This window comes from Malus domestica, chromosome 04, assembly GCF_042453785.1.
Source record: "Malus domestica chromosome 04, GDT2T_hap1".
Lineage (NCBI taxonomy): Eukaryota > Viridiplantae > Streptophyta > Magnoliopsida > Rosales > Rosaceae > Malus > Malus domestica.
The window spans coordinates 29,137,674-29,163,239 of NC_091664.1; the positions used below are offsets into that span (position 1 = coordinate 29,137,674).

The 25,566-nt window shown below is 39.2% G+C and overlaps 5 protein-coding genes and 1 non-coding gene across 10 annotated transcripts; 2 read left to right on the forward strand and 4 right to left on the reverse strand.

The window, feature by feature from the left end:
• Nucleotides 1-57: 57 nt before the first annotated feature.
• Nucleotides 58-3,077, forward strand: LOC114824445 (cyclin-L1-1-like). Its single transcript, XM_029101476.2, has 7 exons — nt 58-221; nt 326-498; nt 607-688; nt 1,100-1,240; nt 1,461-1,630; nt 1,829-2,099; nt 2,418-3,077. The coding sequence occupies exons 2-7, from the start codon at nt 347-349 to the stop codon at nt 2,940-2,942; spliced, it is 1,341 nt and encodes a 446-aa protein (XP_028957309.2). The 5' UTR covers nt 58-221; nt 326-346; the 3' UTR covers nt 2,943-3,077.
• A 452-nt stretch (nt 3,078-3,529) lies between these two features.
• Nucleotides 3,530-9,028, reverse strand: LOC108173228 (uncharacterized). Of its 3 annotated transcripts, none has more exons than XM_070820867.1 (5): nt 8,907-9,028; nt 8,722-8,762; nt 4,961-5,973; nt 4,763-4,879; nt 3,530-4,649 (listed from the first exon to the last, which is right to left on the reverse strand). In XM_070820867.1, exons 3-5 carry the CDS (start codon nt 5,648-5,650, stop codon nt 3,720-3,722), a joined length of 1,737 nt encoding a protein of 578 aa, XP_070676968.1. In that variant the 5' UTR covers nt 5,651-5,973; nt 8,722-8,762; nt 8,907-9,028; the 3' UTR covers nt 3,530-3,719. The 3 variants fall into 3 exon arrangements, with proteins under 3 accessions (XP_070676968.1, XP_070676967.1, XP_070676966.1); XM_070820866.1 differs by having other exon boundaries at nt 4,961-6,051; XM_070820865.1 differs by having other exon boundaries at nt 4,961-6,129.
• A 1,740-nt stretch (nt 9,029-10,768) lies between these two features.
• On the reverse strand, nt 10,769-12,523 carry LOC103408564 (uncharacterized). Its single transcript, XM_008347403.4, has 3 exons — nt 12,189-12,523; nt 11,569-11,742; nt 10,769-11,310 (listed from the first exon to the last, which is right to left on the reverse strand). Exons 2-3 carry the CDS (start codon nt 11,677-11,679, stop codon nt 10,858-10,860), a joined length of 564 nt encoding a protein of 187 aa, XP_008345625.1. The 5' UTR covers nt 11,680-11,742; nt 12,189-12,523; the 3' UTR covers nt 10,769-10,857.
• On the forward strand, nt 12,446-12,517 carry TRNAP-UGG (transfer RNA proline (anticodon UGG)). The gene has a single exon. It is a non-coding gene; the product is annotated as a tRNA-Pro (tRNA).
• A 431-nt stretch (nt 12,524-12,954) lies between the features above and the next one.
• On the reverse strand, nt 12,955-18,006 carry LOC103419451 (uncharacterized). 2 transcript variants are annotated; one of them, XM_008357548.4, is made up of 3 exons: nt 17,838-18,006; nt 16,495-16,653; nt 12,955-16,409 (listed from the first exon to the last, which is right to left on the reverse strand). In XM_008357548.4, the coding sequence occupies exon 3, from the start codon at nt 16,292-16,294 to the stop codon at nt 13,058-13,060; it is 3,237 nt and encodes a 1,078-aa protein (XP_008355770.4). In that variant the 5' UTR covers nt 16,295-16,409; nt 16,495-16,653; nt 17,838-18,006; the 3' UTR covers nt 12,955-13,057. The 2 variants fall into 2 exon arrangements, with proteins under 2 accessions (XP_008355770.4, XP_070676969.1); XM_070820868.1 differs by having other exon boundaries at nt 16,495-16,650; nt 17,838-17,976.
• A 2,279-nt stretch (nt 18,007-20,285) lies between these two features.
• Nucleotides 20,286-25,061, reverse strand: LOC103434002 (bifunctional 3-dehydroquinate dehydratase/shikimate dehydrogenase, chloroplastic-like). 2 transcript variants are annotated; one of them, XM_029101479.2, is made up of 11 exons: nt 24,554-25,061; nt 24,083-24,315; nt 23,642-23,747; nt 23,258-23,476; nt 22,818-23,164; nt 22,635-22,698; nt 22,413-22,521; nt 22,153-22,296; nt 21,019-21,167; nt 20,734-20,896; nt 20,286-20,612 (listed from the first exon to the last, which is right to left on the reverse strand). In XM_029101479.2, the coding sequence occupies exons 2-11, from the start codon at nt 24,289-24,291 to the stop codon at nt 20,569-20,571; spliced, it is 1,554 nt and encodes a 517-aa protein (XP_028957312.2). In that variant the 5' UTR covers nt 24,292-24,315; nt 24,554-25,061; the 3' UTR covers nt 20,286-20,568. The 2 variants fall into 2 exon arrangements, with proteins under 2 accessions (XP_028957312.2, XP_008370537.3); XM_008372315.4 differs by having other exon boundaries at nt 24,722-25,038.
• Nucleotides 25,062-25,566: the final 505 nt, after the last annotated feature.

Below are 25,566 nucleotides of genomic sequence, written 5' to 3' on the forward strand. Positions count from 1 at the left end.
ATTACTCGTGAATTAAATAGGCAGGAATTTTAAAAACACCAAAGTAAAGGGGCCAATTGAAAACAACCCAAAAAAACAGGGAGCTGAACCTAAAACAGTTAATTTTGCCCCAAAAACACACTGACTTGGTACGTCGTCATATAATCGCCATTGGAGTATCTCAGAGCTCCTTTCTTCTTCGTCTCAATGCTTCTCTTTGATTAACTTCTTGGGAACCAAAGGTTAAATCTCGTCCGTTCAATTACCAATTTGTCTCTGCAAATTCTGAAAATTTCAGTTTATTTTTTCAGATTTAATCGAAGTTTTTAAATTTAATTTTGTGCAGAAGCTTGTTAGGGTTTCTACGATGATATACACGGCGATAGACACCTTCTACCTGACCGACGAGCAGCTACAGAATTCGCCGTCGAGAAAGGACGGGACAGATGAAGCCACGGAGACCACGCTCAGAATCTACGGCTGTGATTTGATCCAAGAGAGCGGAATTTTGCTCAAATTGTATGGTGTTTCCATTTTTTGTTTGTTTAAATTCGTAGAATTTGTGATTCTTCTTTAATTTGAGGGGAAATTACTAAATTTTGTTTTGCTTGATTTGATCACTTGCAGACCTCAAGCTGTAATGGCGACTGGTCAGGTTCTGTTTCACCGCTTCTACTGCAAGAAGTCCTTTGCACGCTTCAATGTCAAGGTATTTGCTTTATCTGTGCATTCACTTTATAGATTTATCGCGATTACTCGAAGCACACGCCGCGAGTTAGAGGTTTTGCGGTGCTTATATCTTTGATTTGCTTGTATATTTGTATTGGCAGATGTTCTTTCAAAAACCCGTGTTCCAAACTTGAGAGCATTGAATTGTTCCTTGTAACTTTTTTCCTTGTAGTGTTTGTGCTGTGTTGTGGTGATGAAAATGTACCTTATATGATGGCGTACAGTGTTCTTCTTTTTGGTTTTTCGACAAGTAGTAGACATAGTTATTAGGAAAAAAGACGTCCCTGTGGCCGGAGTAGGTTAAATGGTCCAATCTCTTATTTCATAAGCGAAATATCAGCGCTCTTGCACTAATGGTTTTGTTTTCATGTGGCATGGTGTTTTGTTGTAGAAAGTTGCCGCTAGTTGTGTGTGGCTTGCATCGAAACTGGAGGAGTGCCCGAAGAAAGCCAGACAGGTGATCATTGTTTTCCACAGGATGGAATCTAGGAGGGAGAACTTACCCATTGAGCATTTGGACCCATTTTCAAAGGTTAGAGCTAATATGTGCTATATTTGTATAGAATTATAGATATCGTATTACAATCATTGTTTTTCATTATCATCCCTTAGAACCTAACGGATCAAATCTACTGTCTCCCTCTTTGGTGTGAGTAAGCGAATGGTTTCATTTCTTTTATTATCATCGCACTGATGGAGTTCGTAGTAAAGCGTATCAAAGTTTCCATGTTTTTGTCTTTTTGATTTTTCAGAAATATTCGGACTTGAAGATGGAGTTGAGTAGAACAGAAAGGCATATTTTGAAAGAGATGGGTTTCATCTGTCATGTTGAACATCCTCATAAGTTCATATCAAATTACCTTGCCACTTTGGAAACACCTCCGGAATTAACACAAGAAGCCTGGAATCTAGCAAATGACAGGTACTTATTTCAACATACGCCAATTACTTATTTACTTTCCTTGTACTTGGCTTTCCATTTGACTTCGAGACCTTCGAACTTTATATTGGTTTTTATGTATTTAAAATTCTCTGTTTACCTGGTATATGTGTGCATGTAATGTTGAAGATTTCAATGTGCTATATTGTTGGTTAAATTCTCACAAACTTTTTACTGCAGTTTGCGGACGACGTTGTGTGTTCGATTCAAGAGCGAGGTTGTTGCTTGTGGTGTGGTTTATGCTGCTGCTCGGAGATTTCAAGTACCACTTCCTGAAAATCCGCCATGGTGGAAGGCATTTGATGCTGAGAAATCAGGGGTTGACGAAGTTTGTAGGGTTCTGGCTCATTTGTACAGCCTTCCTAAAGCAAAGTACATACCGGTCTGTAAAGAGGGCGACTCTTTTACATTTTCCAACAAGTCATGGATTTCGTCTCAGCCAGTTACAAAGGTAATTCTGACTCCTTTTCTTTTCTTATAATTTCCCCCCTCTCCATTATGATTTATTTAGAGCCAGGGGATCTACGATATTCTCTCTCTTTTCTCAGCAGTTGCCATTTTTCAGCAGCTTATTGCATCTTGATATTTCAAGGGCTACTGTTTTTTCTCTAGGAAGGTTCATTGGATACGTACAATCACCTGCTTATCGGTGGTTTAACAGCAGGACCGCTGGCTGCAAAGTGCGAGCAAGAATAGCAACTGTAGGATATGAAGAGAATGGAAATTACGTACTTAATATGGATTTTTCTTTCTCAATGCTATTTTGTAGGAAGTTCCGAAGAATGCTCCCGAAGCTACTGACGATGCCTCTAATTCAAAGGATCCAACAGCAGTCAATCGTGAATCTGGTGGATCAAAGGGTGTCTTGGTCAAGCTATCCGTTGACAAGCTGAAGGACTCTAAAGAGAGTGGTGATGAATCCAAGAGCATGGCTGTTGAGGGAGAGGCAAGAGAAGATGTCAATACGAAATCCAAGTCTGAACGCCGCGTGGAATCAAGCAGTGATAAAAGCAAGGACAGAGAGAGGGACAGGGAGAGAGACAGGGACAGGGACAGAAAAAGGGTCCGGGATCGTGATAGGGGCAGGGATTCTGACCGGGAACGAGATCGAGAGGAGGCCGAGAGGGATAGAAACAGGGATCGAAGTCATCGTTCAAGGGATAGAGCGAAAGATTCAGGGGGGCATTCAGATAAATCAAGACATCACTCGTCACGAGATCGTGACTATCACAGTTCCTCGTATGCTTCCCGGGAGAAGGATCGTGATCGCCATAGACATCATTCGTATGCTTGAACTAATCGTCAGGACGCCTCTCCTTTTCCCTTAAACGCAACGGAACTCAATGTACTTCGACTGTATTTTGCCAATTTGGCAGATGTAAAAGTGTATTAGAATTGTTACCGTAAGAACTAGAATTATATTTTGTCACTCTCGGGCCTCGTTTGGTATACATGATTGGATTCAAACGTGTTTAAGACGTCAGGCATGCAGTACCTGAACTGATCGAACCGGCCTTCCTCTGTCGCGGTTCAAAGCCGCCCATCTCTGAGTGCAACCCAACACGAACATTCGAGTCCAAGGAATATCGTGTTTGTACGAGGGACTAACGTACGGGGGGTCCAGCCCGTAACTTCATCTTCTTCAACGGAACGATTTCCTTAATGTCGATTCGATTCGTTTCGTGGCGTTCTGATTGCTATCTCGAGGGAAAGCAGAGACAGCAACACAGCCACCACCATAGTTGGTATAACAACTTGAAACCGTCTCTCTAATAAGAGTAAAGTCCACAATACGAGTAGATCTTACCTCTAACAGAGACGTTTAGATGTATTCTACAAAATGTGGTCGCCCTAGCATTTTCCGGTATGGAAATCATACCATTTTATCAAAGACAACCACCTTTAGCAGTACCATTTAACAGAAACAATTGAAAAGTTCAAGACTCCATACTTTCGATACGAAAGTTTAAATATTTGACACAAAGTTTTACTTTTCTAGGTTTTGTTGTTAACAAAAAAAATTGAAGAAAAGAAACGCCCTGCATAGACGGAGGGGATGCAAAAACTCCAGTTAGCGGTAGGTATACGACGGACCTGCAAAAGCATAACGAGATGAGACTGGTGCATGCACAGGATCCGGGTTGGTCGCCTGGTAGGTTTCTCTCTGGTTATAACCTAATGAAGCATCAGCAGCAGCAGCATCATGTCTCGAGTACAATGATAATCTCTCTACATGACGATCAGGTTCTCTCCTATACACAGGATCAGTCTCAATCAGGTACCTGTCTCTTGGTCCGTAGCTGGTTTCTCTCCTTTGCACGGGATCAGCCTCAATTAGGTAGTTCTCTCTCCTTCCACCAACGGAATAAGATCCTGACAGAACATCATCTCTCCTATAGGGTGCCAGGTATGGGTCCGACAATGAAGAACCATGATAGGAACGATAATATGGCTCCCTTGCATATGCATCAACGGCAGTAGCAGATGTTGCAGGTGGCAACTCATGTCTAGCACCAAGAGTAAGAGGATCATTCAAGTAGAGATGATCGGAATGAACATTCTCTCGATGTGCAGGAACAGGATCTCTGTAAATGAAGTTTGTCTGTCTTAGAAGATGCTCTCCTTCATAGTCCCTATGGCGAGATTCCACAGCTGAAGTAATTGGAAGAGAAGTCACATTTCTCCTGTCTCCCTGAAGACCATAAGCTCGATATTCCTTTTCAGTTGGGTACAAATCATGAGAAGTTTCCTCTCTCCTTGCAGGTACCACCTCTCGGTGTGCAACATGCTGGTCCCTTTCATGAGCTAACACCGGGTACCTCCTTGCATCAGCATGGGCATAGGGATCTCTAGTACGTGCATCCCTGTGTGAAAGCGGCCGTGATTCTCTCACCCCCTCATGAACTCCCCGATCCCGAGCTTTTGTTTCCAGCGGGGAACGGGGGGCTAGAACTGATGAATGCACTTGAGCTGGTCGGAAAAGTGCTGTGAGCCTTCTGACCTGAAATGAATATATTGGATACAACCCAGCAAAAAATGTAACGAAACGATGGCACTTCAGTCCAGGAAAGAAAAAAAAATAGCAATTAATAAGAGGAGAGCGGTTTATCTCACTTGTCGAACTGTAAGTTCAGTTTTGAACTTGTTTTTCCCATCATAGTTTTCCTTTATTGCCCTCTTGAAAACACTCTCAGGTAGGGGAAGACAATCTTTCTCCACATTGAACCGCACCTGAAATTTGCAAGTCATCAGCACATAAATCTGGTTAACTATAAAAAAGCAAACAAGGAGGTGGATCTAGGAGAATGTGACCTGAGCAGGGAAGGCCCCACCAAAAGCTTTTGGCTCAAGTTTTATGCCTCCACGAGAGGATGCTTTGTAAACCCCATATAAAAGCTTAAGATCGAAATCATAGAGAAAAAGCTTCAACCCAGGTTTGATACCTAAAACGACATCTTTTTTACCCAGTGTAACACCCATGATACGGTAATGGAAACAGTCTGGCTTTGTCTTTCCGCTGCACATGAAGATCAAACCACCAAGCTTTTCTCTCTTATAATCACGTTTTTCACTGTTTTTTTCACTCTTGACACTCTTGTCTGACTCACGTCGTTTTTTTGTACTCCGTTTTTGTTGGCTCTTTTTGGATTCGTCAAATTTTTCTGGATTCTTCTGAGCCTGATGGCTCTTCTCTGTAGCCTCTTCTTTCAAGATATTCTGTTGGTTCTGTTCACTTAAACTCAGCTTCTTGCCATCTTCTTCTCTTGTTTTGCTACTCTCGTTGTTACCCCTATTCCTTTTCCTTTTCCTCCCATTAACTTGTGAAGTACCTGTACCTTTGCTAGTTTTCAAACTGTTTTGAACAAGAGTTTTCTTCACAATTTTAGCTTTTCCCTTCAATGATCTTGGGATCCTCTTTCCAGAACTGGATGCTCCAGCAGAAGAGGCAGTTTTCTTTTCAGATAAATCAGGTTTCTTAGACACTTTCTCAGGAGAAGACATTTTCTTTTCAACAGACTCAGGTACACCGAACACTTCAGCAGAAGAAAAGATCTTTGGTTCAGATGAATATGGGGTGTTGGAGGTTTCTGCAGGTGAGGGGATTTGTTCTGATGGCTCTGGATTATCCAACACTTCAGGTAAACTGATCACTTGAGCAGAAGAGGGGATCTTCAGTTCAGATGACTCTGGTGTGTTGGATGTTTCCACAGGAGAGTGGATTTGTTCAGATGACTCTGGATTATTCAACGCTTCAGCAGGTCCACAAAACGCTTCATCAGAAGAGGGGATCTTCAGTTCAGATGACTTCAGTGGGTTGGATGTTTCTGCAGGAGAGAGGATTTGATCACATGACTCTGGATTATTCAACGCTTCTGCAGGACTCTCTATTTCCTTCCTGTTATCTGTTTCCATATAGTTATCATCTAGTTCCATAGTATATACATATACTAAACAATCGGGTTTACAAAGCCAAATGAATCCTGCAAACAAATTGGTAATGAAGTGATTCTTTTGTTTTCTATTAAAAACAGAAGAACACAGGAATCACATATCCAGTCCAGAAGAGGAGTCAATCGAATATGAGAAAGAAAAGGAAAGAAAAACAGAGTGAAAAGGAAAGAAAATGAATGTAAAAGCAACAGAAACAAAAATTAATGGAATGAGTGCAAAAGCACCTTCCATGTTTCATCTTGTTTTGGCTATACGTAAAAACTTAAGCAGCATTGAATTTTTTTTTTTTTTTTGAAGGCAATAAAATAAATCCATTGGGACATTTTAGCTAAGTAGAACAGTATCATCGTCATTCCAAAAGAATCGTTCAAACTCAAAATCCTCTTTAATATTTCAGTGCATAACACAGAAAAGGTTTCTAATGGCATGCCATTGTCTTATATCAATCAGTTTCAATACTGAAAAACCACCAACCCTAGAAGCACGGATCTTAGAAGGAGAAAAGACAGATGGTCCTTTATGTTTAAAGTATGACAGGTGGTCTGTGCACATAAGCTCTGCCTATAGAGATAAAAACCCTTCCTCTGTATACACAATGAATAAAACAAATCTAAAACAACATTGAAGTTATCAAACAAACAGATATACCTCTGTGTACACATGCGTGTGTACCCCTATATATGTACATAAATATACATTGCAGTGGCCATTTGGTATATGCATGCATGATCAGTATGTGTGCATGACGTTGTGCATATGGAAAGAACAATAACTTCCACACCTTTAGGAAGATGTCACATCCCCCATTTTATTCAACAAAGAGCATACCTCTAGTGTGAAAACTACAATGTTGTCGTAATTTCACTAGAAACATGAGAAACACAAATCTCTTTCTCCACGAAACCTTTCCAATCCACCAGTTTCTCTTCCCTCTGCTTCGCTAAGCCATCAAATTACAGTTGTACAGTTTTCTTTTCATTCCTCAAAAACTCAAACATTTGAAAATTATGAAGCTTGAGTACACCCCTAAAGACAAATAATTATACTTCTTTTTCAATATGTAGGTTTACTACCAGGTAACCATGAACAACACCACCATATCCTATGCAAGAGAAGCCCAATTACCCAAAGTGTCAAGAAATCTTAGTTGCACTAAGCACATGCCCATTTCAATTGAGATGTAAGCGCCATTAAAGTTTGTATCACTGCCACTGGACTATTCATATTTTCTAATTTACCTAAGCTCCACTATACCATATGTATTTGCAAACAAAATCACATTATATTCGATGGCACAGGAAGTGGGAATAGTCAGACTAACTCTAGAAGCCGCTCTGCTACAACTATATCAACGCCACTTAAACTAAATAGTGACAGATATAATAAAATAGAAGACACTAGACAAATAACGGTTGAAAATTTAGTAGGTTCACTACCTCAATCAAATGAAAATTCTTTGTCACAATTGATCACATAAATAAATTTCCAGTAAAAATCATGACAATGGCTTGACTATTAAGTTCGTGACCGTTTTACCATACTTATTGGCTGAACAGAAACACACTGCACGTGCAAATTTTGTACATGCAAATAATATCACAGTTCATTCTAAGGAATCTGCTCCGTTAGCTGATCTACTCAATTAAACGGAATTGAATGATTAATAAAAATCAAGACAACGGTTTGACTATTTAAGTTTTTCCGATACAGGAGGCTCAGCATTATCATGCAAATGCCACGCATGCACCTTTGGTACATCTGGTAGCATCAGGACCAATAAATTTCATTTGCACACTTTCTTTTCCTGTTTTTCTCCTAGTGCCGTTGTTACTGAGATTTATGCTATTTCCTTAAGGTGACGCAAAATAGCCGTTGAAAATCTGAGGGACTCGATAGTCTACTACTTTGGAAAAGGAATCCAAAACAAAAGTGAGCGCGCGTTTGTTCGTTATTACCGGTAATAAAGTTACTCCCGCCATAACCACTCTAAGCACAAAATATAATCACATCTAAAGCCTTGGGTACCACAAAACCTCATGTTTCCATGGCAATGCCAAGACCTTCATTCGATCAAACCACAAGTGTGGTGATGATTCTGATGAATGAAGGATATGCCCCTAAAGAATGAAGCCCGGATGCATATTTTAACAACAACAACAAATAAAAGGAGAATCTTTACTATCCCCTCAAGCGAAACCAATCATTTGTTCAAAACCCAGTCTTGATCATGCAAGTATACAACAACAACAACAAAGCCTTTTCCCACTAAGTGGGGTCGGCTATCATGCAAGTATATTGCAAAAAAAAAATCCAACAACCAATTGAATTAAATTTAAAATCGACCCGACTCGTGCAAAATTGCAAGCAATCAAGCTTGACCTCTGAACAAACAATTTAACACCCCCATCTATCTATCTAATTGTCTGCCCAGAGAAGAAATAGAAGCATAAAATACAAAATCAAACTATTCTCTAAAACTCAGATCTCATACAATTTTAATTCAGCACAATTACAATACCAGTATCAAATTCCGCATATTTTTTCACAGTCCGAGCTTGCAAACACATGCATTCAAACTTAAATTCAAACAATGAAAATTCAATAGTTTTTCGTTTCCTTACCTTTCCCACCAACCAAACAGAAGCCAAGAGAACCTGAAACCCTAGAACCACAAGAAAATTTCTAATCAGCGAGAAACCGGTTCTGGTTTTAGAGACAGAGAGAGAGGTTTATATAGTTAGAGAGAGAGAGAGAGAAAGAGTGTGTGTGTGAGAGAGAGAGAGAGAGGAGAGAGAAGAGAGGATACCTTCAAGAGAAACCAGAGACTGAGGGAGAATCCGACGAACGTTACACGGGAAGGAGAGAGTATCTGGAAAGAGAGAGAATTAAATAAAGGACGATTCGCTCTTTCTTTTTCCACCCTAAAATTTGCAATGACCAAACTGGCCTCCTTTTATAACTCTTTTATTTTTATTTTTTACTTTTGGTCTTCTTTTTTAAGGGCATCAAAAGTGAAATAAAAAATCAACCATAAATCCAACATTAAACAAAAATAAAATTAAGCTACATAAAGAGAAGAGAAAAAAAACATATATGGTTAGATGGTTATAGAAAATAATAATAATAATGTGGTATGAATGTTTTAAGTCGTTAAAAACGCTTTTAGATAATTAAAATATTTTTGAAATATTTAATTATAGTTCATTCGCCTGTTGAAACAAAGTCGTGTTATGCGCATAATGATCAAATGTTGCTTAAGATGGCATGCACGAGGCGCTTTAGTAATGTAGTTTTTTGTACACGTATCGATCCTTACTTATTTGCGTAACGATAACACAAGTGACACGTCGAGATAGTGGTACAAACTACAAAGTACGTGTATAGTTATTGATGTTAATATATTGTCTTAGGGTTATACACATGTTATAACTTGAATTAACTAAGTTTTTACATTTTGGAGTGATATTGAAAATTAAAAACTTAGTTAATTCCCATTTTGATTTTCCTTTTTTCTTATTCTTACATTTTGGAGTTCACTATGGAAATTTGAATTTTGTGTGTGTTATTTGCAAAATATAAGAAATGCACATTGCATTCTATGTACGTACCTTAAAATTTATCGGCATTTCCTTTGATGATTTCTTTCCTAATTTTTGGATATTATCCTATCCAACTCATATCCTTTTGTTTTTGTTTCCCAATCCACGTGGCAGACATTCAACATGGCTGTTAATATACTATCTGTTTTTTCCAGCCTACGTGGCAGACATTCAGTGGGTTGTTGTAATGACATTAAGTTGGCAATTGACTTTGCTTAACCCTGTTTTTTCCCTAAGGATATTTTTTTTTTTGTCAAAATTTTCCCCAAGCTTCATTTATAAAAAATGTTAGCATCAGTCGTGTACGTATAAAAAATTTATTTTGGCCATTCTTGTTTTATCAAGACTGGCCAAGATCAATCTAGGCTCCTAGTGACTTTGCTGATATGGCCTAAGCCATTGCTGATCAATGCGCCTAAGACCATTTCTAAAAAAGATGTTAAATCTTAAGTGGAATGCCAACTAATCACTTTTAACAGTAAATATTGCTCTCCAACCGAACGATCTTTTAGCTGACCTAGAATGGCAGCAAGACCTCTAGTGTCAATTTTGATGCTGCCTTCAATTCTATTTTATTTATTTTTTTAATTGGCCCATAATTCACTACAAGATAAAGCTTTAAAAATTATTTTATTGTTTATTTTATTTTAAAGTGGGCCCTATATGTTGGTAAAATAATAACTAATATACCAGTTGGAATATAAATAAATTTGACATCATACTTCAAAATGCCACATCAGCCATCAATTAAGAATTTGACAGAAAAAACTGATGTGCCCATTGGAGATGCTTTAAAAGACATAGAACGGGCAACACCACATGAACCATAATGCTAGTGTAGTGGTGACTTCATTCGACATAAGTTGCTCTCCTATAGAAGGTGAGGTGTTGTTTCAAACTTATCACACTTTCCACATGTTCTTAACTTCTCCATATAATGTCATATGATTAGTTGAGACTCCGCAATCTTGCCGGCCCAAGTTCATGCAAGTCATTCTCGTAAAGGAGGGTAGTTCTTGAAGAAACAATTGCCAATTCATCATATATATGGAGAGCAGAAAAAAGCTAATTTGCAGTAATTGGCAAAGATGCTTTATAGTCACAAATAAGAGTTTACATACAAACCTCCCAAATTCTCCGAAGAAAATAAAACCTAATTCAATCAAGATAAACTTTAACATCAATCCCATTATCAATGAGGGATTGAACAACTGCTCTAATCTTCCCTTCAAACTTGTCCCTGTCCCGGGGAGTATAAGCAGCGGTATAGACATCGGCTTCTCTTGCCCTATCGGCTAAAATTTGGCCAACGGCCAAACAGGCAGGTATGTCACAACGTGACTTGAGTACAGCTTTAATGTCTTTGGAGTTGGTACCGGCAGTTGCAACCTGCTTGGTTGTGACCCTGTGGGTGATTGAGGCTGAGACAAACCGCTTTGAGATGAACACATCGAGTGTAAATGGTTCAATGTAGGCTATGGTGCGCTGTTTAAATGATATATGCTTTGTTGGATTTTTGGACTTCTTCTCCTTCTGGTAAGTGTATGGCCGGCTATTGTCATCATCGAGGAAATCCTCTACCCCGAAAAAACTTCTCGGTGCACAATGAACCTGTAAATTGCACAATCAGATGGCAGTTGATATCACCAGAAAAATTCTTCTGGAAAGAAATTAGATGGCTAGCAGATCTTCATGGCATCATCCAAGCACAAAAAAAAGTTCAAACCTTGTTCAAGCATAGATCTTTATTAACTTTCTTAGGTCTTTCTCAGAGAAAATCATTGGTTTGAAACTACCGCAAGGCTTTGTGATGACAAATTCAAGAATATGAGGCTAATGGGTGCTCGGAAATTAGGATTTCGAATGTACCTGTCCATTGTGAACATCACTCGTGGGCACATACAAGCAAGGCATGGCTCTGTTTCCTCCGTACACAAAAACCCCTTTATTCCACACCTTCCCAAAGACTTGCTTCAACATTTTCCCTTTCCACTCACACACAAGACACCTTGATGTAGAGTGATCCTACTTACGTCTAATTAGCTGAAAACAAAAAACACACAACAGTAAAGAAGGACAGTTTGAACAGCTCTGAGAAATAGAGTCACTTCTCTGAAGCATTTCATCGAACAGGTGAGGGGCAAAACAAAAAAGAAAGAGAAACGGAGTAAATTCTGCTTCCAAATTTGTTCCCTTTTGTGTGAAGCTAATGGAGCCTTAGAAACTGAGGTCTTTAGGTTCAAAGAAAAATGTAGCCAAATTACGATTCTACCCAATCACAGAGACAGAGACATAGCTGAAAGAGAAGTAGAAACAAAACCCATCACTGGAAATTGTGAAACAATTGATACAAGTATTATTGTTCATCAGAATCTTCAAGTTTTCAGAGAACCCATTTCACATGAGCATTTCATCGAACATGTAAGGTGCACTATGCGAAATACCCAAGTTTTAAGAAAAATATGAGAGAGAGAGAGAGAGAGAAAGACCTGGAGATGGGAGAGAGGAGCCCCCTTCGGCGTGTGGATTGGAATGGCGTCGTACCGGGAGAATAATAATCGCACAAACTATGTCGCCGGCGGCGGAAAGACTCGAAGAAACGGAAGAAAAGAGGGCAGCGGCACTCGAGGGCTTAGAAAGCTCAGAAACTGGCGCGGCACACTTCTGGTTTCGTGCTTTTTGTTGGGGGACTTTAAACCTGATTTGTTGTAATAATTAACTTTAAGTAGATCACAATCGGCAAGGCGGGCATTTGGTCTAGTGGTATGATTCTCGCTTTGGGTGCGAGAGGTCCCGAGTTCGATTCTCGGAATGCCCCTCTACTTACCACTAATTTTTGTTTTTCTATTTTTTTTAACGGTTTTTGGGACTGTTTTGCCCTTTGTTTGAAACAATCCCACCTTCACTGGTAAATTACTTGGCCATATGAACCTTGGTAATTTAACCTAATCTCACAATCACGACAGGTTTACTTGCTTGAAGTGAAAAAAAGTCATAAATCGGGAAAGGATAGAGAGAAATCGAAAGTTAATTTGTAATTTGAAAAAAATATTTTCATTTTTGTTTTATTTCGTATGTTTTTGTAAACACATACGCGTGTTTTAGCAAGTCAGAGTCTTCGAGTAATTCCAATACTCATTCTATGTAAGTAAGCATGCCATTGGTTTAGACCTTTCTTGCACCCGGGACTAAACTAATCGCGGCAGAATGATACCGCCACAATGACGTCCCAATGCAAGAAAAGCAAAGAGAGAATAACTTTGAAGTTCATTCCATTCTTCACATGCAGCATCGCCGAAAGAGTTATCGATACATCGATAGCATAGAAAGGATGCCACAATTTACCACATTGCTAAATTCAACTCAAAACGATCGTAATAGTACCAGGAATTGATACCTGATCAACCTCCCAGCAGCTTGCAAGCTGGATGTCAATCTCCCCGGTATGAAGAAAAGCCGGAGCTTGGTGAGAGAATCTACCTAACTCAGCCCTTGGTATGTCGATGATGCCATTCTTCGATCTGTGGATTCTTGGGGCCCTAAACAACGACTTGGATCCGTTAACGTGCGGCAGAACCGCAACCTTTGTGCTTTCGTCGTTATCTTCCAGGACTTGTACCATTTCGCATTCACCCTTCGCTGAGTTCTTGTATAATGCCCAAACTTCACCTTTCCTGGGGTATATTTCAAACATCGTCTTCCCATTAGGTTTGGCTTTCACACAATGAGAGAACGACGAGCGGGAGAAGACCTTGGTTTGACCACTCTTCAGTTTAAATGTCCCACAACAAACCGGTTCACTCGCGTCTTCTGGTAAGCATGGTTCGAGCAACGCTACATGGAGTTGAAAATTTGGCTTCAACACAATCCTCTTAACTTGTGCATAAGTCCTAGGCATCCCGTTCTTATCACTATACAGCGCCCAGATTTGATCAAGCCGAAATTTGTCCTCGGACCTTTGCCCATCAAAGTCATAGAACTGAGATCGGGATAAAATATGGAGAGGAGATGAAGATGAAGGGGCGACGGGGATTTTCAAGGAACTGACAGAAGGATGATCCTTCACACTTGAATGTGCCTGACTAGAAGTAGAGTTGACTTTAGTCGGAGTGAAGCTGGCATGGCTTGTATCGTTGGCGGAATCTGGGCACTTCACAGATACATTTGGTCTCGGAATGTTCTTGCTTACATCCCTTGGTGATCTTCTAAGGCTGAAAGACTTACCATCGGAATCATTTTTCTGATGCTTCTTTGGTGTGTTGATACTCTCATCAGCCTTCCGCGGAGTAGAACTTACCCTGGGTTGAGTTTGGTTACCCTGGTTTGTGCCATTGTCTTCAGTAATACCTTGAGTTGCTTCTAGCTTAACAGAATTCGCAAACTCGCCATTCGACATTCGTGGAGATCTACGTGTTGAAGTCTCTCTTTCTGAATAGTTCTTCTCCTGTTTCTCAGCAGCGCACACTTTCCCAGAACTCATTACAGGTTTGGTTTTGCTTTTGCTCATATCACTTGACGAACCATTAGCTTCAGTATTCATGGTTCTGTTGTCCGTCTTCGAAGCAATGAGGTCATCAAAATTGGTGGGCAAAGCAGCAGGATCAAACTCAAAGGATCCTTCTGGAACACCCTCTCTCTCAGTACCTGTCATCTTGAAAGAGGGAATTCGATAAGAAAATCTATACAGCTCATTCGGTGGTACTTGAAACATGACAACCCCATGCTGCTCCCTTCGCTGAAATAGACTGACAAAACCTTTTACTTTGCCGAGATAAGCAACTCCAACGCCATAATTTTCGACAAAATCCGACAATACTTCCACAAAATCAAACTTGTACGGTACATGTTTTTCAGGCTCCGAACTCCACCCAATATCCCAATTCTGGTAGATGGCCCAGGTTTCTCCCTTCTTAGGATATACGAAAAAAGAGCTTCTGCCACTGCCTTTTATGCAGTGCATCTGATGAGAAAACATAAGATGATCTGTAACTTCTTCAGTGGCACCAAGCGTGTACTTGCCACAAGCAACAGGCAACTCCTTGTTACACCAAGCAACCTCACGTTGGTCATCTGGACTGGGCTCCAACCAGGTGAATCTCAGCTTAAATCTGGGGGAGAACACTTTCTTGATACGAGCATAGAATCTGGGCAGTCCATCTAGTGGATCGTAAAGAGCCCACGTTTGATTAGCACTAAACACATTCTCTAACGTATCCACATCAAGCATGAACTTATTGAATTCAGGATCAGGAACCAGAACGCCTGCTGGTATGGATGTGACATTTGAATTTGGTCCAGAACCATTATCAGCTTTGGGCTTATCGTCATTTTTATCTGGCATAGCTGCTTCCTCCACCTTTTGCTCGAATTCAGCAGTTTTGCTTCGTTTGCTGGGCAAACATTCTTCTAGAGGGCGAGTCACCTTTTGTTTTGCCTCTTTCTTATGTCCACCCACTGCAGCAGTAGTAGCACAACCTGGTTGACTATTATTTTTAGATACCCCACCATCCGCAGCTGCATTCTTCCTCTCCATTTCAGTATCACTGGAAAATTGACTATCCGTCGACCTTTTGGGCGGACTCACAAAATCATCATCATCATTTAGATTTTCATTGTAAGAAAGATTCTGTTTGATCCTCGAAGATCTCCTATGGTGATGGCCTTCATTGAGTTCAGAAGGTTTACAACTTTCACTGGATTCCCTTCCTCTTTTTTTGTTCATATTTCCTGAAGTTTTTGAATCCTTGGATTTCACAGGAGACTTCACAGGACCAGACTGGGATATTTTAACATCAGTGGCAATTCCCGCCTTTGATGGCGGATTTGAGGTTGCCTTTCCATAATGAAATTGTGTGGAGGATGGCTTTCCAGTACCACCATTACTTTGTGGGGCTGCATTTGAAGTACCCTGATTTGGAGGTTCTTTTCGATTTGGAAATTGATTCCCAACAGATTCTGGATGAGCATCCTGAGATTGAATACCCAAATCTTGTGCAACAAAGGCTCTTCTGCATTTTTGACAGCGCAGCAATCGATTTGCAAAATCTTTGAAGTATTGGTATTTTATCTTACAAAAAGGACAACATGTCCAGAATGTGTCCGGTGGGAACTGTGACTGAGGAGTATCATTTTGTTTCCTGACAAATAAGTTTCCATTTGACGGGTGAGCTGATGGTATTGAAGAACCAGTTTTCACTTGAGCTCTACACTTCATGTCATACGTAGAGCGCTTTGCTTGGTCTGTTAGCACCCTGTTGGCTTCCCCAATCAACTTAAAAGCAGCCTCTGCACCAGCAAACTTATTCTTATCAGGATGAAGTAACAACGCCAGCTTCCTGTACTGTTTCTTGATGGTTACATCATCATCAGATTTCTGAATCTGAAGAATTCCATACCAGTCCATTTCAAATCCTATTTTGTTCTCCGATGAACAGTGAACTTCACAGACTGTAAGTAATTTCTCAATGTTCTCAATTCCCGGAAAGAGTCTTTGTGCCTTTTGTGCCATCTTCCTTGCTCCTGTAAAATCACTGTTTCGCATCTTTACTTCTGATAGTTGCATTGCTTTGAACGCCTCCTCTTTGTTGCACTCCATGGCTGATTTAGAATTAAAATCCACTTAAGTTCTTTCACATACAGGATATACACCAAGACAAAGCAAATGAAATCCACCCCTGCCTGCCCACTCTCTAGTCATCCAAATCTTCACCCTGTACACAATCGAAGCAACTTAAGTCAAGCATGCCCCCCAACTACATATTTATCTAACTAACATTAAACAACAAGTTCACTTACCATTCAGTAAGTATGATCAAGATGATCAGGAGAAAGTAGATCCTGTAAAGAATGAGAAACAACAAACTGGATTATCCTGAACAAAAGGTTCAGGACAGTCCCATTCACATAAAACTACCACCCAAACTGCGGAAGCCCAAGACGGAGATCTCAAACCTGCTGACCAAAATCCATTTTAAAGAATCAGAAACAATTAATACGTCAATCCATATTTATAGGGTCTTACTTTATATAATGAACAAAGTTTTATTAAAAAAAAAAAACAAACAATTACAATCTTTGAGGACAAGGTATCAACTAAATACAACAGAGCAAACATGATAAAGCTCTTGCATACGCATACAAAAAACATCATCCGAGATTAGTTGTAAAAACAACAAATACAGGATCAAGAAAAATGGAATTTCCCCACAATTTCAAAGTAGCAAAAACCTAAATTGAAGCCCAAAAGCTTACTTTTGTCCCATAAAACATCGACCCCTCCCTAGTAAAATCTTCAAACCTCTTCTTATTCCTTTACCACCACACTACCCATAATACAGAAAACACTCCGCAACTCTATACGACCTTTGCCTTCTTCCCATCGCCTTTCACAAAAGAGATCCAAGAAAACCAACAGAATTAACGCTGAGCATAACGGAACACAAACAATGAAGAAACAGCTGGTCTAAAATCCCAACACATGAAACACCATTTGGGAGAAAGACAAACATTAGGACAAAAATTAAGTCCTCTCGTCAAGTTATAAGTGCTTAGCCTTTTCAAATCACATTCCTGCTATCCCTTTCAAAAGTATCTGCATCTGATGCATCCAATTAGTCCTTCAAATCACACCCTAAAACTCAAAAGTAAAACTGGAAAAAAAAAATACCCAACCACATTCCCCAAAAGACCACAGTAATTCAAAACTCACAGAAATTTCAGCTTACCTTTAAAAAGTAAAAACAAAAGGACATGAGCGCTTAACTTTTTCACTCTTTCCATTAATTTTCTCAGCTACCAAACACTCGTATTTCCACAATGCACAATAAAATCAACCAAAATCCAAACATATTAGCATACACAAATTACAAAAAACCAAAAATGATATTTGCAAACCAACCAAAAAGTACAAATCAAAGTAAATGCATGATCGGAGATCCAGAGCTGGAGAACCAAACAGCCAAAATTAAGCTCAGCAAATAAGCATTCCAACAGAGCAAGGAGCTAGAGTAAAATTACCCAGGATCGGATGGCTAAATTGTAATTATGCAGAATTTCAAAAACCCTAGAAATCTCGCTGACCAGAATTAGCTCAGTGAGAGAGAGAGAGAGAGAGAGAGAGAGAGAGAGAGAGAGCTTACTGGTGATCGTAGATTGCTAGGGTTTCCGCTTCTAGAGAGAGAGAGAGCGGGAAGCGAAACTGAGCGAAATAGTTGGAGGCAGAGCGGAGAGAGAGAGGGTGTGGTGGCGAGATGGGGGAGAGGAGTCTTTGAGTTTCGTGTGAAATTCCAATTTCGGGTTTATTTATCCTGAAATATTTTGTGCGCGGGCCGCTAAAACCAAAGGCTGTTGATTGGGGGTTTTTTGGGAAATTCACTCTGCTCCGCGTCAAAACTATCAATGACATTGGCTTCCATATTTAAATTTGAAATTTTCAGGAAATGTCTAGAGTCTGTGGGCTTTTTGGGGGGGGGGGGGGTCTTGATCTCCAATAAGAACCGTTGGATTGGATGACTTTGCAGGGTTAGGGTTTTTAAGCGTTGACTAGCATTGGGATTATCCCGTTTTCTGGTTAGACCGGTGTGGTGTTAGCCAAAGACGTTCAATGTGTTAGAGATATTTTCTTAAAAAACTACAGAGTTGTTGAGAGGTCTGAAATTATCGATTTAATAAAAGAGATTTATGTAGCGGATAGACATAATTTTAAAATTTAAACTCATTCAATGGTGATGAATATGGTATGAGCAAAAATGCACTCTTTAATGAATGACTTTGAAGTTATCAATAATCTCATTTCTAATTAAATTGTGCGGTGTTAGCCAAAGACGTTCAATGTGTCAGAGTTGTTTTCTTGAAATTTTGAAAAGTTGTCGAGAGTTCTGACATTATCGATTTAATAAATGACTTTGAAATTATCGATGTTCAATGCGTCTGAGATATTTTCTTGAACAACTAAAAGCTATTGAAAATCTTGAAATTATTGATTTAATGAATAATTTTTTTATTCTTATTACAAGTAATACTCTACACTAATCTACACATGTCCCAATGTGTTAAAAACGAAGGCCTGAACATAAGAACAATCCACCATTTGCATAGGTTATCTTTAAATAATGGTTAAGTAATAAACAGTTGCGAACATATAATTTGTATAGTAAAAGTACGTTAATGGCAAGTGGATGGACAAGGTGATGGGCATGGAGGAAGGACATACTTTTTGAATTATAATTGCATCCACCCATTGTGCACCTCTTTAGCACCTACTTGTAAATTGTAATTGACAAATATTGACCATACAATTATCATAATTAGAACTATTTGTTTTCTTGGTCATCATTTATATACCATTTTATAAAAATAAAAATAAAACAATTAAATTGAAGATTAATATAGTCATCCATCTAAAAAGAACAAATAGACGATTTATTATGAGAATGTTAATAATTACCAAAACTATTGATTTCTTCTATATATGTATAAATATATGAATAATTAAATGCTCTCCAATTTAAGAGATCTTTTCCTAAGATAATCTTTGCATGATTTTTTATATGAGAATGAACCATATATAGTAGCATATATGGGCACATACAAAGTGTGTGAGAAATTTTTTTATTTTTGTTTTTGAAATAGAAGGAGAGAGGAAAAGATATTTTGTTTTGGTTGTGTGAAATTACATTTCTGCCTCATATTTCTTATTCATGTTCTGTTTTAATTAAAGAGTTAAACTGGTAATTTCATAGGGTTTTGGTTGACAATTAGTGTTTTATTAATTAGTAGAGATTATGAAAGTTGTACTGTTAAGTGAGTATTATCCATATTATAAAGGTTCGAGAGTAGAAATTAGAGTAAAATGGTCCCTCAACTTTAAAAATTGGAATAATGGTCATTCAACAAAAAGTTCATGGCTATTAGTCCTTTAACTTATAAAAACATGCAATTATATTCATTTTCATCATCTCTGTTATAACTTCTATCAAAATGAGTCACGTGCCGCAGTGCTTTTCGTCAATTTTGTTATAACTTCCATCAAAATGAGTCACGTGTCTTGCACATGAGATTGAATCAAGGAGAAAATATGGAAAACCAAATGTGAAAAGTTGTAGCTATGGTTCCTCAATTTTAATTCAATTGGAGAAATGATCCATTAACTTTAACCCAATTGAAAAAATGATCCCTTCTTTAACCCAGATGTAGCAACGGTCCTTCAAACATGACTCATTTTGATGGAAATCTAACGGAGTTGATAAAAATGACCATAGCTACACGATTTGATGAGTTAAGGGACCAATGATCATGGATTTTTAGTTGATGGATCATTGCTCCAATCCGGTTAAAGTTGAGTGACCATCGCTACAATTTTATCTTGAATTAAAAATTGAATATTATCCATATTATAGTGGTAGTCAATAATAAATGAAATGTCTTAGATTCGATTCTGCCAAAAAACGTCAACCAAATTGTTACGGCACCTCGGTTGCCCCTTACATTGCACACCTCCTTGTTTGGAGTGATTTTCAAAATAGGCTACGAGGTTTCAATTTTCTCCTATTGGCACCTAAGATTTTGAAATTGTATCAATGCACGCCTTTTGTCCAATGAATTATTTATGACCTAAGGTAAGTACAAAACGTTTCGAAATTCATGTTCACCAGAATCACAAGACACTCCATATGTGAAACTGAAAATTTTATTGGTACAACACGGTAAGTTAATAGCTGCAACAACAATAACAAAACCGTATCTCACTATGTGGAGTCGGTTGTATGAATCCTGAAATGCCATTGTGTTCGGTTTTGTGCTAAATCTTCCTGTTAACCACAACTGGAAAAGCACAGGATTGGCCTTAACGGGAGATTTGAGACACATTCCTCATGCATTTCTTGCCAACACATCCCTGATCAGTTGCTTTGGTGCTGCATTAGTGAACAACGAAAGGAAAGGAACATGATAAGATAACGGTTGAAAAGGCGGTTAATATGCAGAAAGATTTTACAGAGAAACTTGCAATTGTTAAGTCTTTCGTGTTGAACTTACCAGGTGAACCAGAAAACTTTTCAACCTGTACAAATGCTTGATTGAGGAACATTTCCGTCCCGGAAACAACGGCTGCTCCAGACTCTTGTGCTTCTTGTAAGAGTCTTGTCCATTTAGGTGTATGAATGGCATCAAACACCAAAGAATAGTTCTTCAAAGCGTTCTGTCAAAAGAAAGAGCAAAGATAATAGAAAGAAATATGTCACTACTCAGTTGCAACGCGAAGGTTCAAGAAAACATAATCTTTGTATCGAATTGATCACTGTATGTGTAGTGCGGACAAACCTTGGATAAGGGTGTTTGATCAATTCTCGGCTTCATTCCAACCGGTGTGGTGTTTGCAAGAACCATTCCCTCCTCTGGATGGAAATTTTCCAATTCAGCAAGAGTGATAGCTTCTCCTCCAACTTTGTTTGCAAGTGCCTTGGCTTTGTCTAGCAGTTGGAAGAAGAAAAAACTATGAATTCTCGAAGAAATAGGACCGTCAATTCAAGCTGACAAGGCAGTTGCCACTTCAAATTACATGGAAAAAAGAGAGGGAGAACGGATTTAAATAACACCATAGTTCCTCTCCATTTATCATGTTGGATAGTGGCCCAAATTAGTGACCAACTTGCAAATACATTTTGATTAAATAAAAGAAAAGAAAAGGTGGACAACATCATTGTGTCCCTTCCTTGTTTTGGGGAAAAAAAGGCAATTTGTCTAAAGTCCCTTTTATTTGGCCCTTTGTGAAAGCCACGGGATAGTGGCTAGGTTTTAATTAGGGCAGTAGCTGCCATTTGGAAAGAGTAGCAAAAAAATAAAAGCAGCAACAGAGAAGAGAAAGAAGAGGTAGTGCCGTAGCCTCTCCTTTTGGTTAGTAATCACCCACCAAGGTAGTTGTTGTTGTAATAGCTTTGAGCTTTGTATAGAAAAGAAATTATCACTATATTTTTTTCTCTATTTGTTTCTTTGGTGTGTGTGAGCTATTTGTTGTATTGGGGTTTTGGGTTGTGAGCTTGTCAACACTTTGTAAACTCCCATTTGGTTAATAGTGGATTATTGAGTGAGTTCCTACTGCTCTGAGGACGTACTCCAATTACACTCACTGTTGAGGAATCTCGTTAAAATCTTGGTGTTCTTTTATATTTTGTACTTGGATTCCATTTGATATATTTCTTGTAGGTTAGCTTGAGTTGGTTCCATAAGGTTTGGTGCTATAGCACAACATATCAAATCAATGTTTACGGTCTATTTCATCAAAGAGTAAGGCAGTTTTTCGGTTTTCGCATGCTTTCCTTCTCGTAGTTAACCTTACAATGTGTTATGAAATTCATTATCTTTTCCTTTCCCAGCATTTTAAGCTTGTATTTAGTAAAGGATTAAGACCGAAAAACTTGGCGGTCGGAGTAAAAGGACATGACCGAAGATTCTCACCATATGTGCGATTGGCAACTACCACTCTTGCTCCTTTCTGTTTTCCACCATATGCAAGTGCCTTTCCAGCACCACCAGCTCCAATGACGACAAATAGTTTACCAGCTAATGGGGAGCCGGATCCATTACTTGAACCGTTTAATGCTGCGCAGAAAATAATAGCGGTTTGTTATTCACCCTATCAAGACAGCTCGATCCATGAACTTATTTTGTAACAGTTCGTCCGAGAATATTGAATAGCTTGCGAAATGCAAAGAAACCTTGAAGTCCTTCCTCAATGGCTGCAATTGCTCCTAGATAGTCCATGTTGTAGCCTTTTAATTTGCCATCAGCCGGGTTCCTGATCATGCAACTAATAGCTCCTATTTCCTGTGAAAAACAGCTAGAAGGCTCAACGATCTTTTCCAGAGAAATTTAATGCCAAAATATTGACACTGTCGGGATGGGATGCTATGACAATATGCACGAAAGAAATAATGTACCTTGGCATTTGGATCGATTTCATCACAGCATTTAATCCCAGCGTCGTCGTGAGGAATTGTGTAACTGCGTTTCATATATATGAAAGGCACTCCCTTTTTCGAAATAACTCACTAGGGAATTCCTAGGTGAACTTACTAAGAAAAAGTAGAAGCTATGCTGAAGTTTCTGAGATCAGAAGTTACCTGTATCCAACAAAGTCGGGGGAGTTATAGGTGTCAATAAAATTCGCAACGTTATCAACCAACAAAGGCAAATAAATTCCATTGAAATTGATAGATCTGAAGGCTGCATTGTAAAGATGAGGGATTTTGCTGTGACCGATAGGATTTCCTATCACACCATGTACTTTGGTATCGGCCCCTATAAGTCTGAAGTTGTATAAGTCCAGTAGATCTCTTACGGTGGGCTGGCCAGGGGCCGATACTACTCCCGCCTCTATTGTACCAAAAGTGAGGAATGCACCATATTTTGCACTAAGTACGCGTGAGATCAAACCCTTCTCGCCCATAACAAGCCCTATCATTGGGACCTACAGTTTGAGTTCAAATGTCATTTACGCGCTGCAGAAGATGTCGGATAGTAAGATGACTCAAAATCAGATCAACGGGTTTGAGTCACTTACTTGAGAATGCGCTAACACTTGAAATACACGTGCAGAGTCGGTGATGTCTAAGCCAGTTGTCGCGATCTTCACTATGTCAGCTCCCGTAGCTTGTATCCTTGCAACAAGATCACCAACTTCCTCGGCAGATGGAGTTTTCTCATAGTTGTGTGAAGAAACAATGATTTTGACCTTTTCTGGCTTCCTCCCTTGAATGGAATTGTAGAACTCGTCGGCTACCTTCAAAAGAGAAAACCTCGAAAGGCTTAGTGACTAGATTAGCAGTTGCCAACTTAGGTTCTGATGGACTCATAGCAGTTGCATACATCCATGCCGTGGACAGTATGACCGAAAGAAGATAAAAACTTTCAACTGTGACTATTCAAAGATGCATGAGATTCGTACCTTAAGTTCGACGTCAATAAAATCCGCTCCCAAATCCATGGCTACACGCAGTGCATCTTGTCGCTGCTTGTCGTCACCCTTGTATTGACCGCCTTCCCATGCTGGCCTATAGGTAAATGAAGCATAAGAAAAACTGCTAGACTGCACTTAACAGAGACACTACCACGCCGAAATGAATTCAACAAAATACGCAAAACATATATGCAGCAGCAAGGCGAGTTTGAACATGAAGCAACTAAAAGAACATACACAAAGCAATCAAACTACTCGTATCCTTTAGACTAACGCGATTACTCAGCATCCAAAAACTCGTAACTTTAGACTCGGCAGACATTATTCAATCCAACGCTCTTAAATTCTTAAACTCCGGAACTGTGACTAGTATATACTGTGAATAGATTGCATTAAACTAAGTGATATATCAATCGGTTCAACGATTACCTGTAAGTGACAAGGGTAGGCAAAGGACTCTGTTTGATCAATACACTGAGGTCTTGTCTTGGACTGAAGTTCTTCAAAAAATCAACCCGAAGTTCAACGAGGTCAGCGCCAACTTCCTTTGCCTTCCCCATTTGGACCAGCATCTGATCAACTGAATCCGCCACTACCGGCGCACATATCAATGTGGAATTTCTTCGAGTTCCATCCATGATATGAAGATCCGAAGCTGCCAACTGAAAGTTCACCAAATGAAACAAACAAGCAAAAAGTGTACAGGTCATAAAATTCGCAACATGAACCTACCAAACTACACCAGATTTTCACACATAGGAAGCAGAAAGGAATCGACTTTTTCGGTTAGCAATGGAGGCAAATGAAAACCCATAAAAACCAAAAAGCCCAAATTTTCTGGGCCGTTTTTATTTTCCCTCCATTTTCTCAGCAACCAAACAAAGGGGTCTGACTATTTACCAGTTTGGCACCCAGAGAACCAAGACTCAAACAAGTAGCATTCAAATCCAAAATTTGCTATAGCAAATCCTCACTGCCCTCTTAAGTAACAACAGAACAGAACAGAACAGAGAGAGAGAGAGAGAGAGAGAGAGAGAATTTGGGTGCAGAAAGAACAAGTTAGATTACCGGGAGGGTGCTGCGAGTCATTTCCCTTCAATTGCGTAAGGTTTGGAACTTCAAAGGTGGCCAGCAATGCCAGCAAAATCACCTCCTATTGGTCTACAAAGAGAGAGAGAGAGAGAGAGAGAGAGAGAGAGAGAGAGAGAGGAGAAAACAGAGTAGAGAGAGAAAATTTGAGTGCGAAAGAACAAGTTGGATTACAGAGAGGGTGCCGAGAGTCATTATTGTCCTTCAATTACGTATGGTTTTGAAACTTCAAGGGTGGCGGCAACCAATGCCAGCAAAACCAACTCCTATTTGTCTAGAGAGAGAGAGAGAGAGAGAGGTTGGTGGATGTGGTTGGTGGAATATATAGAGACAGGACAGAAGAAGCCGTAACCTTCTTCCCTTCATCTCTGATTTTTTTTCCGATCCTGCAAAAGGAAAGGGTAAAAAAAAAACAATAAAACAAAAAGGATTTTCAGTCAGTAAATCGTAGTAAATATATCTGCCATTAGCTTTTGCATTTTTTATTTTGTACGGATGAATTTTTTTACCGAAACTAACTAACTTTTGAAATTTTGGAATCGGTTACTTCATCGGCAGAGGAGCAGAGCAGCAGGCGCGGAAGCAGCTGGTAGATGAAGCAGTTGAAATTATCATATTGCCCTTCCTATTGGCCCACTTGGGAACGAACCAATTTGGATTACAACTCTGACCGTAAAATCAATATAATTCGAACCGTTTTGTAGGGGTGTAATATCCACACATCCCTTTTTACTTCTCTCACATATTTTTTGTTTTCGGTCATCGAATTGGATGAATTGAAGAAAATCAACAAACATAAATTAATAAAGAGTGTAAGAAGTAAA